The sequence below is a fragment of the Puntigrus tetrazona genome, chromosome 5 (assembly GCF_018831695.1).
Source record: "Puntigrus tetrazona isolate hp1 chromosome 5, ASM1883169v1, whole genome shotgun sequence".
NCBI lineage: Eukaryota > Metazoa > Chordata > Actinopteri > Cypriniformes > Cyprinidae > Puntigrus > Puntigrus tetrazona.
In genome coordinates, this window is record NC_056703.1 from 1336188 (window position 1) to 1354980 (window position 18793).

An 18793-nucleotide genomic window follows, 5' to 3' on the forward strand; every position below is an offset into this window, starting at 1 on the left:
GGGCGTGCTGCTGGCTTCCTCCAGGGGGCGTTTGGAGCCGCTCAACTAATTTGAATTCGCATATTATGCGTCTTATATTTATTATTTTTGTAGATTTAAAAGTTAATATATCATGTTCAATAAATAACATTTATATGTTAAAAAAATATATATATATTCTATGTGAAACGGGAATACAAGATATGTGAAGTCATCACAAGTGACCGTGATAAGGCGAATCTGGTCAGCGCTGAGTAAAGTAACAGATGTCATGTGACACGGTCTCTATAGTTCGCGTCCACAAATGTTACAGGCAGTAATTTATACCAGAAAACACAAATGAGAACCTGACAAAAACATAGATTGTAAATCGGAGAATGTTATTTAAAGCCATCGAATTTGAAAACGGACTTGTCGCGAAGCCCCGCCCACTTCGGAACGCATCGTTTTACGCTTATTGCCTTTCTGCCAGTTCAGTTGATTCTACTTGTATGGTTCGAACAGCAGACGGCCCAGTTGTCACACGCCCCCTTGCTCTTAAAGGGACGGAAGTAATATAAGAGGGCCATATCAAATCGTCCATAACAAATAATGTTTTTGACATTTATGTAATATCATGGCCATCAAACTAAAGGGACAGTTCATCCCAGAATTAAAATTCTGCCATTAATTACTCACCCTCCAAACCTGTATGTAACACAAATGTAGATATTTTGAGTACTTGCCTTGTTCCCGTTAAGACCAAAGTATGTGCATAGATTATAGCATGCTCCATGAATAAAGTCATTATTTTAGTTTTCTTTGTACACAAAAATACTCTCCTAGCTTATCCTTATAGCATACGTTTCTGTGCCTCGAAATTAAGTTTTTATGTACAGTTAAAATGGCCATGACATCAATTATTATTAAATCACAATAATATATCATGTTGTAATATCAGACTACAAATCAACACATTATTTATTATTCCATAAAAGAGCTTTTACCACGTTAAAATGAAGCATTCCAATAAATTTATTCAATTTAGCAAATTTCTTTTAATTGTAGATAAAAGGCTACACTGACAGGCAGTTTCTTCAGACACTGCAACAGGCCAAATGATGCACGAGAAAGAAGAACGACCGGATCAACACATGCTTTAACAGTCCGAGCTCTCTCATCGTATCTCTCAGATTGACTTCGACACCTGCACAGGTCTGCCTTCTTGCAGGCTTTAGGTCCGGCTCCTCTCTAACACAACTGCCTGTCTACTTGAAGGGGACCTGAAGAGCACGATCATCTGCTTCGGATGTGTTTGATTAAGTCAGAGCTGGTGGATTGTGTATTTGGTATCATCACAGACGAAACGCTGCCGATTTTACTGCAGAGGCGAATGTTCCATGGGAATCATAATTCTCGATTCCATCTTTTGGATAAGAGGCACTGTCAAAAACACAAATAAACAGTTCTACTGAAATCCGCCAGATGGCGCTGTTTACAAACAAAACACTTTTTTTTTTTAAATTATTCTTACTGTCATAAGTTAAGACATTTTTACAGAATTTAAACAAGCTTTTTTTTCAGATATCCGTGGGATAATATTCGCAGAAAAATGGCAATGAATGATAGCACAGTTGGAAACATTTATGGTTATGATTTATGGTTGCATATTAAAATATAATCTACTGTTCAAAAGTTTGACAGTATGTAAGTCTTTGTAAGAAAATTGGAAAAGTAGTCTTATGTTCACCAAGGCTGGAAAATGTAAGTATATAAACATTAATACTCCAATTTTAAATAATTAGGTATTTAAAATTTTTTAAAAACTATTTATTTTTGTTATGGTACAGCAATATTTTCAGCAGCTTCAGTGTCACATGACTTTTTAAAAACAATTTCAGTATGCTGATTTCCTGCTTAAGAAAGTTATTATTATTATTATTATTATAATTATGTAGAAAACAACTGTGCTACCTCATATTGTTGTTGGACTTGTATAAGAATTATATGATGCTATTCAAAAGAACAGCACATTATATGAAATAAAATATTTTACATATTTTGAACAGATTTGAAAACATTTAACAGTGTATTATCTACATGATCGATACATTAATACGTTAATTTTGTTCATACTCACTGGTATAGTGCACATTGGCATCCCAGCCCTCTTTTAACCAAGCAGCATTTCTGGTCTCTTCTCTAGACTGCAGGTCTTTATAGGCTAAAACACATACAAAATATTTTGAAATCACTTAATAATATGCAATGATCAGAAGAAGACCTGAGCTCAGCGAAGGATGTTCTTACCCCATAAATGATGAACGACGTACAATTCCCCGATCTGTGTGAAGAAGCCTCCCACCGCTTCATTATTTTCCTGTCTATATTTGATGGCTCGAGCCCTTGAACATGATAAAAACAGATGCACGTGGCGATATAATATCAGTAATTTATTTTTTAAAGTTAAACTGTACAGCTCAGACACAAACTTACCAGTGATTTCCCCATTCAATCATTGTTCCAGGCTTGAGTCAGAAATTTCAGGACAAACCAAACAGGAAAAAAACAATTAAAGGAAAAGCTTAAAATGTATTGACCTCAAGCTATCCAAGCTGCGAGTTTGTTTCTTCATCGGATCCGATTTAGAGAAATTTAATATCACCAGTGGATCCTCTGAAGTGAATGGGTGCCGTCAGAATGAGCGTCCGAAACGCACGACGATTAATGTCTTGCTAAGCGAAAAGCTGCTCGTTTGTAAGATAAAAATCCACGACTAACATGTTTTTAAACTTTGAACCGTTGCTTACAGCTAAAACACAACATAAGAAAACATTTCAAGAGCGCTCATTCTGACGGCACCCATTCACTGCAAAGAATCCACTGATGAGCAAGCGATGTAAAATGTAACAAAACATTTTTTTTGTTCTGTTGTGCATATATAAAAAAAGAGCGATTAAATGGTATTTACTACTAGTTGATATGTTCTCAGTTCGTAAATGTTGGGGCCGCTTCTGGGTGCAGGCTCGTTCCAGAAACTGAACTCCAGAAGAAGCTGGTTGCATCGGGAGATCAGCATTTTACTCCTCTCTTTTCGAAATGCAAGATAAGCCTGCAGAGAACACGTTCCGATAAAGGACAAAATGCATCCTCACATCTAAATCTGAAGTGCACAGAGATGTGGCAAATACCGTATTGCTGTTGAGTTTGCTCAAACACTCGGTTAGAGCGGGATACCCGCCGGAATACCTCCAGAGATGCACTGCAGACACAAAAACAGCGCGTGTCACTCTAATACTGCAGAAAGATATATACGGAACAGCTAGCAGATATGTAAACAAACCAAATCTGGTGCTTACATTTTTTTTTTTTTTTTTTTAAAATCAGTAATTTGATCAGATGACTCAATGATCAAAAGTGACAGTAAAGACGTTTCGAATTATTATCTTTTTTTATAATAATAATAATAATAATAATAATAATAATTTTAGTAGGCTAGCTGAGCAGCATATCAGTGATTTCTAAAGAACGCCGAAGACAGACCTTTGCATCACAGAAGTAAATTGCATCTTAAAATGCTTTCAAATAGAAAACCGTTATTTGAATTTGTTATAATAGTTCACAGCAGTACTCTTTTTACTGTACTTTTAAGCGAATGAAAGCAACATAAGACTTAATTTCGAAAACATAAATGCTGTTTCCCATCTCACCCGCTTGATCCTGTTCCCCATACCACGTGTTCCAGCTTCCGATGACTTCACACGGATAACTCGCATCCCGGTGAAGTTCTTTCTGTACCTCATCCCTTGGGAGTAATTTAAGAAATATTTAAACCCGACAATAATGCAGTTAACGGGCTAAAACTGCACGCAACGGTTTAATGTGGAATTCGCATTCATGCGTTTTATACAGAAACAGAAAGTTGGGGCAGGACGCGTCTGTGCTACAGCGATGATAATAAATCGGGATCGCGTAAGGACGATCAAAGAAGCAAAGTACGTCACATCTAGACGCGGCAGGTGTCGTACTGAAATCAATACTGCGTACGTTATCAGTTCAAAAGGGTACTTACGACATTTTATTGTATGCCTCCATGCACTCTGGCTTGACATTGTGAACTGAAAGAAAAAACGGGATTCGAACGGGATGACAAATGGACCAGAGTTAAAAAACTGTAGGAAACATTTTGAATTCGCTGAAATTCCTTGCAATTTTATCACTCAAACCAACCGTTCAATTAAATATCATCTACGAATAAACACTTTGCAAGCTGATTTATTAAAGCAATTAAACCGGTTTAGGCTGTTAGGAAAACGACGAGCGCATCATTCATGCATGCAGATATTTTTAGTCATTCGCATCAACTGTATTGCGTGCGCAATTTCTCCCAAGGCCTAAACATTTGAGCGCATCCTCGAAGGTTTTAGACGGGTTGGCTCACACTGAATCTTGTAGAGGTTGCTGGTTTCTTTCTTGGAGAGCAGATTGGAGTGGGCATCTTTCCTGGCATCCACTTTGTGTGCAAACATGGAACTCAACCAGCCTTCATCGCTTTTATTCGCAAAACCTCTAAAGATTCACAAGCAAAACTGTTTCAGCAAGTGTTTAATAAATATATAAGTGATGCATCGCAAGCTGCAGTGCGCAGTTCTTATAGAAAGCCTGTACGCACATGAGCAGTTGATGTGACATTTCAAGCAGTGACAGCAAAGGCAGGCAGCGTGACATGCTAAATAATTATTACGCATACACTTTTAATGACTTAATATTAACTTTTATAGTTTAATAGCCCCCCTCGCCCTCGAGTGCAGTGTTCAAAAATTGCTGCAAAATGAGATGAGTAATGCTACATACCATTCCTTATTTTGAATAAAAAAACATTCTAATGATAATTTACATAATTTGTGTGGAGAACTTACTGCAAATCTCCTCCCTGTACAGATGATCAATAAATTATTATTGCTTTTATTGCTTTAATATGCCAATATTTATTTACTACAAATTGGCCTGCAGTTAAGGCAGTTTTAAAGGCTATAGCAGTCAGTCTAAATTCTTAAAATAATTATAACAATAAAATACTAATAAAAATAAAATGCTAGACCACTGATTAATAAATAAATTATATATATATATATATATATATATATATATATATATATATATATATATATATATATAAATTTTACACTAATAATATTATTGCAGTTATTATATATATATATATATATATATATATATATATACATATATATATATATAGATAGATAGATAAAATAATAAATGTATATAATTTATATTCATAGATTTATTATAATAGATTTATGAAAAACGAAATGTATTGCAAGTTAAAAATAGGTGCTGAAAGAAACAGAGACATTATTGCAATGTCAGAGAAAAGGTTATTTCATGTGAAAAATGTAGCAATATTACCTGTGCATTGTGGGCGATGATTTGAGAAACTGAATTTATGCACTTTAAAAATTACCTTGTCACACTACAGGACGCTTTTATGCAGCACATTATGCCTACACTTTACCTTACACGTTCACATATATTTGAACAAAACCCCCTGATGTTAAAAAGCAAGATACCGTCCATAATATTCATCGACTGCCCCCATACTGAATATATAACCGAATGGACTCTAGCACCGCCGACTATCTTTATCCTAGCTTCACGCACCTCTCACTGACAAATGCAGCACATTTACCTGACCAGCCATGTTGAGTGCACCTTGTTCAGGAAATGCCGCTGTCTGTTGAGGATATGCAGAGAGCGTGTTGTCGCCATTATTTTGTCGTGTTGTATGTAGATTCTCGTCTATACGGAGTTGTTGTTGTTGCGTGAGTTGCGACACGCGTTCGTCCGAGTTAATGTTTGACGCGGGGGAACCGTTGGACTTCAGCTTCACGCGAGCCTTTGATTCGTTAAAGTTTAGAAACTCATTAATCATGGTGATTAATCTGTTGATGTGGTCGCTGATGTCATTAAAATCCAGTTTCAAAGAAAAATAACTTTTCAAAAATGACTAAACAACGTTTGCGGCCTAAATAGCAGGATTACTACAAATTAAAATCAGAACCATAAAGCTAGCATAAATGCTAGCTAGCTGAAAAAAAAAGCTAGACCACTGATTTATTTCTATAAATTATAATATATATATATATATATATATATATATATATATATATATATATATATATATTTAACCAGCCTAAGCTGGTTTCTCAGCAAGGATATATGCACCCCAAATTATTTGAAATAATTTTGCAATAAAATAAATACATAGTTGAGGTATCAATGTGTCCTATGGTGTGACAGAAAATGTAAATGTAAAAAAAAATATTAACATTAAAGATAAACCTCTCGCTATTTGTAACTATGAAAGAAGATACATTTTTCGCAAGTTATTTTTTATTATATACGTTTTTTTTTAATTATTATTATTTCACACCATAGGACAGTCCATTTTTTATTTGTCAACTACTCATTTAATACTTTAGTAGCTTTCTATTTCAATTAAAAGCTGTTCATTTGAACTTTATCAAATGTATGCCATGGTTTCCACACAAAGAAGAAGCTGCACAACTCTTTTCAACATCGATCATAATTTTTTTAATAATGCTTTTAAAAAATATTCTGAAGGATCATGTGGCGCTGAAGACTGGTGTAATGATGCTGAAAACTCTTATTTCACATGAATAATTCACATTTTATACTATTCTCGAATAGAAAACAGTTTTTGTGAATTATAATATTTCATAATATTTACTGAATTGGTGATCAAATAATGCATTACAGACTTATTTTGAAAACGTTAACTTTTCAACGGTAGTGTATAGTAATTAGATCAATTCTGCTTGCTCCACACGTAACATTTTAAAGTCTATGGTCACTAATGTCATCAAATCTTTTTCGAAACTTTATTCTTCCCGAACCGTTGTTCCCTTAACGCCGGAAACCATGATCCATCAACCATGACTTGATCCAATTTGCCATGTGGAGGAGTGTGGAGTGAGATTCAAATCAGTTTAAAGTCTCGGTTTTATGCGAGTTCAGAAATGCGTTTGCGGTTCTACAAGCCTACACGATTACAATCGGATTGTCCAGAATGGGTTTCTGAATAAAGCTCAGCTCTTTTTAAGCGCTGCGTTAATTTTTCCACCATGTTTCACCTGGAGGTTTGGGAGTGTTTCTTTAGCGCTTTCGAATAAGTCTTCAAATTCCTGGTCCACGCAAATATCCTACGAGAAACGAGGTTAGAGATACGCAAAACCAGCAAGGAAAAGGAAATATGAGAAATGAATGGGAAGGATTCACTCACAGAGAAGTCTAAGAACTCTACTGCACTCTCTGGGTTCGCTTGAACTGATTTTAAAATGGCGTAGCATCCCGCTGACTGCATCGGGTTCCTAGACATCTGGATCATACGGTAAAACCAACCAAATTAGTCATAACAAAGATCGAAAAACCATAAATCTCTTGTGACGCAGACTTGAAAGCCTAAACTTAAAAGCCGCGCTTCGCTTCAAAAATTCCCTGCTGTTACTATTTTCATCTTTCGCACTTTGAGAATTCGCAGAGTCGTGTTCGCTTTGAGGCCCAACGCAAAATGGATGGCTCCTTCGAGCGGGATGCGATTATTGCTGCAGACAAAGAAAAAAGTATTTTAAGCAAGTATTTGAGGTACTTTTATTCCGGCTGTCAGTTTATCGGCTGTTTGCGAAGTCTGGTGTTTGTTGATTTCACCACTGCAAATAAATCATGAATAACTGTGCATTGTGAACCTTCAAACTAATTTAGCAGGCAAACGTTGAACGATTTCAACTGTCTACCGTCTCATAATTACGGCAATAAATCAAGGACTGTTTATGAGCAGCAAAGAATAGGTGAGGTGGCCGTACTCGCAGGTGATGCATGTCCTGCTTTCCATAAATACAGATGCAGTATAATATATAATCGTACTGTGACAACAGTACCTGATGTTCAGATCTTCCAGTGTATTGTTGTGTTTGAGTGCTTCTTCTAGAGCCACAGATCCTTCCTTGCCCAGGCCATTGTATGACAAATCCAGGGTCCGCAAGAAGATATTTCCCTTCAAAATCAAATCCAACAGAATAATTACAGTAACATATGAGCAGAATTTAAGTGTCTCAGAATGTTTTCTTTCTTTTTTTTTTTTACCACACTAATGTCCACTTATAATTTGCTTGTATCATGATTTACTTTAAATACTACTACTGCTACTACTACTAATAACAATAATTGCATTATTACAATTTTTTAAATAATATAATTATATTTATTTATTTATTATTTAATAATATAATTTAATAATAATAGATTTTTTTATTTACTATTGTCTTTTTGTACAGGGGAGAAAGTTTGATTATTTTTGTATTATTTTTTATTTAAATCCACCCACCCCACCCAAATTATTATTATTGTCATTATTATTATTATATAAATAAAAAGAAGTAAGCAAATAATGCATTTTCTTATTTTGTGCAACTCTATTTTTAATAATCGTCCTTTTTTTGACAGGGAGAGTGCTTAAAGCTCTTAAAGTTACAATATGTTTTCACAGTTAAACTATTTCATCTTAAAATATGAAGTTAATTTTGATTCCTCATGATAAGGCCCTTTTTACTGCATAGGATGTTGGACCAAACAGCATGTTGCTATATTTAGGTTGTTAAATCCTGACTTGATCAATGGATGCTAGGCCAAAGTAAGTTCTTACATGAGTGAGTGACTCTGGCAGAGGATGGACTTTATTTTCCTCTTACCTCCAGGCCTTTAGCAATTGCAATGGCTCCTTTTCCTCGAATGCAGTTCCAAGCCAGATTGAGTGACTTCATTCCCGTGTTCTCGGCAGTAGCAGCACCCAGAATTTCCCCTGAGGAAAGGAGAAAGATGGAGAAGAGCAACATAGGGGAGTTACTGTTATTAATTCAGTGTATTACTGTGTCTCCCACATACTATTTTATTTCTATATGATCTATCTGGATATTAACTAGTAATTTAAGCCAAAAATATGATAGTCGGTGTGGGAGCAACATAAAATATAAGCGTAAGGATACAGAATATAGAACATAAAAACTAAATAAAATAATATAATCAGGAAAAATAAGTATACATTTTTTAACATCTTTTTTTATAGTAATTTCAAATAAATGCAAACATAGTGAGCATAAAAGAATAAAATAAATGATTTCAAAATGATCAAAAAAATCTTTCTGACCTTAAACGTTTGAGCGGCAGTGTATTATGCGTAATAAATAGCATTCCCTGAAAGTGTTACCATTTTCAAAGCTCTTAAAGAAATCAAAAAGCTCAATGAATATCGTACTCGATATACATAACTGTGTCAGGCCTTATTGACTGCATCTGCGATGGTCACCAGTGTATCCTGCCTGGAGTAAGCGAGCGGTGTATGATTATAAAAAGAAAGCCATCACCATATGTAATATGAACAGAGATGTGCCAGAGGAATCTGTTAAAGATGTATGAATCATGGCAGGTCATGGAGGAGTTCCTCTTTATGATTATGTGCAATATTTTATTGAGGTAATTTTCCTATCTTCACACTCTGTCATTCATGCTGACAGCTGTGGGGCTTTAGGACTGTATTCTTTATCCCTCATCATCATACTGGAGTTTCTGATCATTTGAGATCCAGCCCTCTGGATATTGCAAATATGAAGATATTGTGCTCGTGTTGAAGCCGACTATCATTTCCAATTTGCATTGGAGTTAAGAAGAGAGCACTTAGCTTTAAAAAACAACGTTATTTTGAAGAATTGCGTTTCCGTACATTCCCACAGAAAGATATGAATAATCTCTGAGATGGGTTTGAAAACAGTGGGTTTAAAGCAGGTTTCATTTATCAAAGTATTAAAAATAAAACTGTAGTTAAAGGTTTGTTTAAAAGCAAATTTATCACCTCGCAGTAGACATATATATTACACCCGAAATTATACAGTGCCATTATACAACTTATACAACTTTTTAACTACAAGCCAAATTCCAGAAATGTTGGGATGTTTATTTTATTCTCATAAAAAGAGCGTAGATAATATAACAAATGTGTAAATTTCAAAATTTAATAGACAAAATGAGCTCAATTCTAAGTTGATGCCAGCTACAGGTCTCAAAATAATTGGAACGGGGACATGTTTACCATTGTGTAGCATCTCCTCCTCTTTTCAAAGCAGTTTGATGATGTGCATCGAGGTTATGAGCTTCTGGAGTTTTGGTGTTGGAATTTGGTGTCATTCTTCCAGCTGCTGAAGAGTTTGAGGGGGGTTTTGACGTATTTTTTATGTTTTCTTCTACTACGAAGCCATGCTGTTGTATTATCTGCAGTATGTGGTTTTGCATTGTCCTGAAGAAATCCCTTCCCTGAAATGGACGTCATCTGGAGAGGAGCATATGTTGCTCTCAAACTTTTAAAAACCTTTCAGCATTCATAGTGCCTTCCAAAACATGCAAGCTGACCATACTCCATGCACCCCCATACCATCAGAGATGCTGGCTTTTGAACTGAACGCTGATAACACGCTGGAAGACCTCCTTCCTCTTTAGCCTGGAGGACATGGCATCTGAGATTCCAACAAGAATGTCAAATTTGAACTCGTCTGACCATCAAACACTTTTCCACTTTAAAACATTCCTTTTTAAATGAGCCTTGGCCCACGGGACACAACGCCGCTTCTGGACCACGTTCACATATGGCTTCCTTTTTGCATGACAGAGCTTTAGTTGGCATCTGCAGATGGCAGGGTGGATTGTGTTTACCGACAGTGGTTTCTGGAAGTATTCCTGGGCCCAATGACAGAATCACGCCGATGAGTGATGCAGTATCGTCTGAGGGCCTGAACTAGCCTGTACTAGCACTTAAATAAGTAAAACAAAGTAAAACATTTTGCTATTGTCACGCCCCCTAATTGTGTCATTGCCTTCATCTCTTTAAAATAAAATATAAAATATAAAAAAATTGTAGTTTTGCATAATCAAAAGTAAAACAGCAGCACCACTGAAGGCACCTTTGCTGCACTTATATTTTTTAATTCATTAAAAAACATCACATTTTGCCCTGTTATTTTTTCAGTTTCATAAATTTTATAAAGCAGTGGTTCCTGTCTAAGCACCCCGGCAGTGGAGAGTCACTGCACTGGCCAACTTATCTTTTGCTTCGTGAACTGAAACGAAATTATCCAAATTTGTGTCTAGACATTTTTATTATACTCTGTAGTGCTATAAAAATCGTCAGTAATGAACGTGAAACAAACAGATTTGAATTTCATTCCCATTGTGCAATACAGCGTTAAAGGTTAATGTTCTTTTTGTTATGCATGTGTTGGATCAAATCTCAATCTTTTTTTTTTTTTTTTTTTTTTCTAGCGCTTATCCTACTAAGTGACCATGAAACTGTAGCCTTCCGGTCCAACTGTTACATGCAGCCATTCAACACATGTCAGCCAAATGCCTCAACAACTACTAAACGCCCCTCTAAAAGCAAAGTTATTCAGAGGTCTGCAGTAATCAAGCGGTGAACCTTTCATCAGCAGCTTTTCACATCATCTCGCACCTGCTATATCTCCGAATCTGTTGTGACTCAGGTCTAGGTGCTGAAGTTTCTGGTTGCTGATCAGAGCTGGGGACAGGTGTCTGGCCGCTCGCTCGTCCAGATGGTTCCCGGAGAGGTTGAGAGAGAAAAGGGTAGAGTTTTCCAACAGCATGCTGGACAGAGCCCTGGCTCCATATTCACCCATCCGGTTTTCAGACAAATCAATTTCTGGGAAGGAAAAACATACAGTTTATATCTTGAGGGAGTGCTGCAAAACCAACTGTATGAGCCTCACCAAATCAACCAGAATGCACAGCGAATAAAATGCATTAAAACTGTGAAACTGTTGTATGTTGCTTTGAATTGGCTATTATCCATTACATTTTTAACCATTTTTAACCTCATTGTATGTGCTCAGATATCACAATGTATAGTACAGCAACAGTTATGACAAATTTTGATGTAGGCCTGACAAAGCCGTTGTCTGAAAGTTTCAAATAACTTTTGAAGTTTGAAGGTTATACACAGAGAAGTCCGAGAATTAGATTGATCCCATGTAGCTATGATTGCAGGAATCGCTCTGAGATGTATCGCAATCTTCATAACAATAAACAATCTGACTTGTGATGAAGCCCTGGAATTAAACCGCATCACGTTGGTTTGTCTGGCCAGAGGAGAACTGCCGATTGAGTCTGGTTTCTTCCCAGGTTTTTTTTTCCGTCCATTTTTGTCACTGATTGAGTTTGGGTTCCTTCCCACAGTTGCCTTTGGCATGCTTTGTTGTGGACACTTCATATTTAGCAATATTATTGAAATGAGTGTGCACCCTGCTAAAAAAAATAAAACAATAAAAACCATCTAAGAAATTCCAAATACCATTACAAACTATTGGGCAAGTTTTTGGGAACATAATATGCGCATGTGTTGTGTATGTAATGGTTTCTTTTGTGTTTTTTTCAGTACTGCTGAAAGGTTACTTGACTTGCTATCATGTTTTACCACTTGAACGTTTATAATATGATTTAGCACATTATTAGCATCTTTCAGCATGTTGCTAGCATGTCTTAACACATTGTTAGCATTTTAACATGTTGCTAGCATATATAGCCTATGTATATTCAAATGCCATATACAACGATTCCAGACATGCTGGTGCATCCGTCATCTTGAGAAAGTCATCTCTCACAGTAAAAATGCATGTTTCTAGCTTGTTTCTAACATGATGTAACACATTGCCAGGATGTTTTTTTTAAGCTGTTAGAGCATTACGTATGTGATTAAACACATTACTGGCATCTTTTAACATAGTTTAGCATAATTTAAGAAGTTCTTAAAAAGTTAACACATTGTTAGCACTTAAACATTTTTGATAGGGTGTTTCTTGTATCATTTAGCACACTAGTATTTTTAACATGCTGTTAGCAAGTTGCTAGCATGAATTAACATTGCATAGAAATATTTAACCCACCAAATTTAGTGAAATTTGAAATCTGATATTGAAATCAGTATGTCGCCTTTGTTATATCATAAACCATATTGCTTTCTAAAAGATTCCAGAATTGTCCAGCCCCATGTTCCTTTATAAAAAACATGACAAGACTGTCTCGCAGATGAGATCAAACAGACTCTCACACTACTAGTTAATAAAAAAAAAAAAGTCCAAGGAAAACAAGGCAATACTGTGATGTTGTGTGTGGACCTGCGGGACGTCACCTGTGATGTAGCAATTCTCTTTGAGCATATCAGCAATGGCAGCCCCGCCTATTCCCTCCATCCAATTATCTCGCAGATTGAGCTTCAGGACAGAGGTGTTGGTTACTAAGGAAATGGCCAGAGCTTTGGTACCCTATGGAGGAAAGTTTTTGACATGTTAATCATATTTAATTTGTATCGAATGCAGCAGGACCTACAGACTTCCTATGATGCCTTTTCTTTAGCCATCAGTCCATATTATTTCTATAGAGCATCTTTAAATCGTTAGTTTTACATTTCGCCACCATTTTTTATTTAATCATTATTCGCATAGTTTCAATGGATACTAGAAATGTTTTTCCTTTGCATTTTTGAATAGAGTATATTGTGTAATTGTGTATTGACAATGACATTGGGAAAACAATCCTCATTCCCATGGATTCACAAAAACAAATAAAAAAAATGTATTATGCATGCCAGGTCAGTAGATGGCAATGTCTCTTATACTAAGTATCTGAGCACAAATGTTAACACTACAGTCAGTGAAGATCTAATATGCATGCGCGTGAAAAACGATGCACAAATTCACATGCAAATGATAAAAGCATCGTTTCCAAAAACGCGCACTTTTTAAAGCCGTTTTCAAACGTTTGCGTTTTTATGCCCCCAAAACGCTGTTTTCGTGTAAATACATAGCCAAGATGCATAAAAAAATGTCTATGTTCAGTTGAGCTGTGTAAATGCCCCCTAAATCGTATTCTTTGCTCCTACCTGTGAGCCCAGCCCATAATGCATCATGTTGAGTTCACTCTGGTTCATATTTCGGAGGAAGCAGGACACTGGAATTACATTCAGCATCTTACAAGCCTCTCTGTAGCTTGACTGTCCTGTGGGGTCATATGCTCGTCTTTCATCTAGAACATAACCAGAATAATCTCATTCTTTTATTCGATAAAACAGCTCTTTTGCACATAAATTAAAAAGTTATTGACAGCTCGATACTGTGTTAATTTCTCTCCGTATACAGACAAAGTCAAAATACTGAAATTATAAAATCTGTAATCCTATAACATTCTTGTCTTTTGATTGTGGCCTCGTTTAATGTACTTTCTGTCCGAATTAATTTTAATGCTAATAATTATTTGTATTTGTAATGCACTTTTCTCATACTAAAGTGCAGGAAATCTAAATATAAAAGCTAAAGAATAAATTCAATAATAATAATAAACCAAAAAAAAGCGAAAGCATTGCTTACAAAAGCAATAAAACATCTCAAGGAGGCGCCACCGTATGCAGCACAAACTGTACAAAGTTACGCACTAAAATTGAAAATACATATTAGAGGTTTACTATTCTCATTATGACTTATGAGTGAAAATAAGTGATGCTTTCCTCAGCAAGCACAGGTAATCAGAAGATAGTGTGCCGTACTCACACACGCAACCTTTACAGCTCAAACGAGATGAACTGGTGTGACTTCATAAACCAAATACGACAACAATGTATCATTGTTTCTCATTGAGATGCGCAATTATCATGAATGTGGAAAATTCCCAAGCCATTCATTAAGCTATGCGGAGGCACACAGCAGTAATCTAGCAGATGGCTATCTCTAATAAGCTGAATAAACAGCCATCAGAGAGATAGTGAGGGATGGATGGAGCCGTGATTTATGTATATGTAGAGGAGTGTGTAGGTGTTTCGGTATCTGCAGAACAAGCAGGTGAAAAATGAGAGCGAGGAAGAGAGAGAGACCTGTCTGAAATTACATGCGTGACTCACGGCCGTTTGCCTGTTTTATTCCCCGTTGAGTGGCAACATCATATTCTGTGCCCCTTAGCTCTTTGACACCCTCTATCAGAACGTGCATCACCCACGTCCCCCCCGTCGGCCCACTCTCTCCTTCTCTCTCTCTCTCTCCGCTCATATTCACACTTTCACTTTTAATAAGAACTCTCACTGTGAAATCTGTCGAGTTCCAGGTCTGTGTCAAAATCTACGTCACCGATGACACACTCTTCCTCCTGCTGCTGTCCATCACCTGGACGGATACCTCCACCTTCATCCACCTCGTCTTCTTCATTCGTATGATCTTCATCCTGATGGGCCGTTCTTGTGCTCTGATGCAGACTGGGTGATCTAGACACTCTCTGAGAACAACGCAGAGGATACTCTCTGAAACGAGAATTCATCATTCTATCTATTGTTCTGTCTTTCTGGCTCTTTATCCATCCTCTATCTTTTTGTCTATCTATTGCTCTGTTGTTCTTTCTTTCTGTCTCTATCCATCATCTTTTTTATCTAGCTATCTATTGTTTTATCACCTTGTCTTTCAGTCTCTTTATCCACTATCTATCTATTGTTCTTTCTTTCTGTGTCTTTATCCATCTATGTATACTATCTTCTTTGTCTATATGTCTATCTATTGCACTTTTTTTTGTTCTTTCTTTCTGTCTTTATCCATCATCTTTTTATCTATCTATCTATCTATCTATCTATCTATCTATCTATCTATCTATCTATCTATCTATCATCACACTTTTGTTCTTTCTTTCTGTCTTTATCCGTCATCTTTTTATCTATCTATCTATCTATCTATCTATCTATCTATCTATCTATCTATCTATCTATCTATCTATCTATCTATCGTTTTATCACCCTGTCTTTCTGTCTCTTTATCTATCTATCTATCTATCTATCTATCTATCTATCTATCTATCTATCTATCTATCACACTTTTGTTCTTTCTTTCTGTCTTTATCCGTCATCTTTTTATCTATCTATCTATCTATCTATCTATCTATCTATCTATCTATCTATCTATCTATCTATCTATCTATCTATCTATCTATCTATCTATCAGGCCAAAAACCTTCAAACTTCAAAGGCTTTTAAACATTTTGAAAACTTTCAAACAAAATTTGTCTGTCTAGTTCAAAATTACATTTACACGAATTTCTGTTTTCACTTCCGAATGGCACACAATCTTACCATTCAGTAAGTAATAATCTCACCATACAAGTCTTTTTTTTCTTGCAATGTGACACATTTCCAAGTGAAACATACTGCGAGGCACAAACACATAGGAAGGGGATTTGATTTTATTTATCAGGAATTTTTGGATTTTGTAAACCGGTCACATACCAGAATGAAGGCAGATGGTTTGTGGTGAGGGGTTGCAAAGTTACTGTGTGTGCCCACTGGTGCTGAGATGAGCGGGCGTTTACAATTCATTCTCTATGGGCGCTGAGCGACAGGCTCGTGCGGGGGATTGACAGCGCAGTGAAGCAAGCAGTGAGAGCAGCAGAAAGTTGAGAAAACCTAAACTTTAAACAATAAAGGCCGAGGTCGAGAGCCAATCACATTTCAGTAATTTGACCAAAATGTAATGCTAGAGCAGAAGTGGTTAAAAATATAAAAAAATACAATATAAATTTAAATAATGGAAACATACTTCATATATATATATATAAATATATATATATATATATATATATATATATATATATATATATATATATATATATATATATATATATATATATTAGTAAGTTTTTTTGCAGCAGTGGTGGAAAGAGTACTAAGACACTGTACTTAAGTAAAATTATTATTGAGTATTATTAGGTAATTTATTGAGTACAAGTAAAAGTACAAAAAAATTATTTGACTCAAGTGAGTCTTTGCTTAAAAACTACAAAGTACTTAATTTGTCTAAAAAAAAAAAAAAACTTTCTTATGTCTTTCAATTGGCTAAGAAATCAAATACACTGCTGGACAATAACCAATCATTTGCATTCTGTAATATTTTTCTGTACTTGGCTAATGACAATTTTAGGATTTGTTTATTCAAACACCTAATACAGCAAAGTAGTTTCTATAATAAACGTTGTCAATTAGCACTTTTATGACTTTTTTCAATCAGATTGACAATGGTGTCAAATCATTGTGTCAAACAAATCTTTTAAACCCAGGTTTATACATCCAGACAACATAAAAGTTCTCAGTTCTTTGCAACGAATACTAAACTGTGTTACAACCCCACCCCAGTCAACCAATGATTAGCTAGTTGTATTAGCATAACGGTTGAAATTAGCAGTTAAAAACCTGATAATCTACAATTTATTCTAAGGAAAACTGTATGATTTAATCTTCAACAGTTTGAGTTTCTTGCACCTAAATCAGATTTTTTTTCTTTATAAAATCTGCATATATCTATTTACAGCCTTGACAATAATTCATATAAGATCAGGGAGGAAGTAGGTAGATAATGAAATTATTAAATGGTGGTGTTACAACCATACCTGGTCTCCCCTACTCAAGAAAGTAGAAAACAATAAAAAATGCACTGTAATGAAGTACTGTAACAAAGTATTTGTAATTACTTTTCACTTACTTTCTGATACCATTTGGACGCTTTTATGGTCTATATATTTGTTCAAAATTTAAGTTAGCATTTTTCCAACAGGATTCATGCATATTTATTGTATTGAAAATGTTCGTAAACCACACTGACTTCTTCACACCACTAGACAAGTACCAAAAGATTTGGGACATCTGAAACCAGTGTTTTTCATAGGCCAAACTTGTTCTTTCACCGACCTTAAAATCTGATTGGTTGAATAGATGTAGGAACGAACGTTTTCTAACACACAAGCGTACGACACTCACTTGGCCATCCACACTTCCTCTGCTGTAGAGACTCCTGGGTCTGCTGACCGGCCTGCTCGCGATTGCTCCCAAATCTTCTTCTGGTCCACCTTCATCTCCTTCATCTTCGCACACTGATGGAAGAATGCTTTCTTTTGTCACCTTTTTGCCCGCTACCATTTTATACGTTGCGCGAGTCTGTGCTTCTTTGCAAAATGAATATTGAGAATGCTTTGATCAAACTAAATCACATTCGATTCACTCTGGTTTCCCCTGCCAGACAGGATCGATATCCTTAAAATCAAATCTGTGAGAAGGCAAATCAGTGCAGCAGTGTCTCCTGTTGGCCCAGACTAACCTGCTCTGATGCAAGCTTGTATCTGACCGACAGTCACTTCGACTAATTGCAGAGCTGCATGTTGGACTGCTCATCCAATCGGCCGATGAGCCTGAACACAGAGGGTGGGCTATTGTTCAGATCATTTGTTTTGTTGACTGGTTGCCATGGTGTCATTTCTCCTCTCATAAAGCCGCGCTCAATCTATTTCTGCAGTGAGTGGTGAGAGAGAGAAACAATTACATAAAACAAAGAAAATACATCTTCATCTCTCATTACACAATCAGTTGCTCTCTATAAAACCTCATAAAAATGTATATTTAAAAGTTTAGATTTAAATCACACACACATACATACTTATTTTGAAATGTAATGGCAATGTTACATTTATATTAATATTTAAATAGTTTTAGGCATATATATATATATATGAAAGATAAAAATATAATTCGTACACTTGAGCATACATGCTCAGACATTTTTTCGACTTTCAAAAAAAACTCAATCTCAGTTTTTTATAAGCATCATAAAATACATATACACATGTAATACATATGCAGTTTGTATATTATTTCTTAAGTATTTCA

At 35.7% G+C, this 18793-nt stretch overlaps 2 protein-coding genes across 5 annotated transcripts; both read right to left on the bottom strand.

Annotated features, from left to right (window-relative positions):
- Positions 1 to 975: 975 nt before the first annotated feature.
- nipsnap1 (nipsnap homolog 1 (C. elegans)) lies at positions 976 to 5866 on the bottom strand. Of its 2 annotated transcripts, XM_043240770.1 has the most exons (10): positions 5669 to 5857; positions 4400 to 4527; positions 4031 to 4076; positions 3669 to 3763; positions 3150 to 3220; positions 2930 to 3070; positions 2455 to 2486; positions 2269 to 2363; positions 2099 to 2182; positions 976 to 1401 (listed from the first exon to the last, which is right to left on the bottom strand). In XM_043240770.1, exons 1-10 carry the CDS (start codon positions 5746 to 5748, stop codon positions 1337 to 1339), a joined length of 837 nt encoding a protein of 278 aa, XP_043096705.1. In that variant the 5' UTR covers positions 5749 to 5857; the 3' UTR covers positions 976 to 1336. The 2 variants fall into 2 exon arrangements, with proteins under 2 accessions (XP_043096705.1, XP_043096706.1); XM_043240771.1 differs by lacking the exon at positions 2930 to 3070 and having other exon boundaries at positions 5669 to 5866.
- Positions 5867 to 6418: 552 nt separating this feature from the next.
- lrrc74b (leucine rich repeat containing 74B) lies at positions 6419 to 18227 on the bottom strand. Of its 3 annotated transcripts, none has more exons than XM_043238444.1 (10): positions 17891 to 18227; positions 15183 to 15397; positions 13994 to 14136; positions 13244 to 13376; positions 11552 to 11758; positions 8748 to 8857; positions 7938 to 8053; positions 7526 to 7604; positions 7283 to 7378; positions 6419 to 7202 (listed from the first exon to the last, which is right to left on the bottom strand). In XM_043238444.1, the coding sequence occupies exons 1-10, from the start codon at positions 17992 to 17994 to the stop codon at positions 7089 to 7091; spliced, it is 1317 nt and encodes a 438-aa protein (XP_043094379.1). In that variant the 5' UTR covers positions 17995 to 18227; the 3' UTR covers positions 6419 to 7088. The 3 variants fall into 3 exon arrangements, 2 of the variants coding, with proteins under 2 accessions (XP_043094379.1, XP_043094378.1); XM_043238443.1 differs by having other exon boundaries at positions 6423 to 7202; positions 15183 to 15372; XR_006250937.1 differs by lacking the exon at positions 7526 to 7604 and having other exon boundaries at positions 15183 to 15372.
- Between the last annotated feature and the right edge of the window lie 566 nt (positions 18228 to 18793).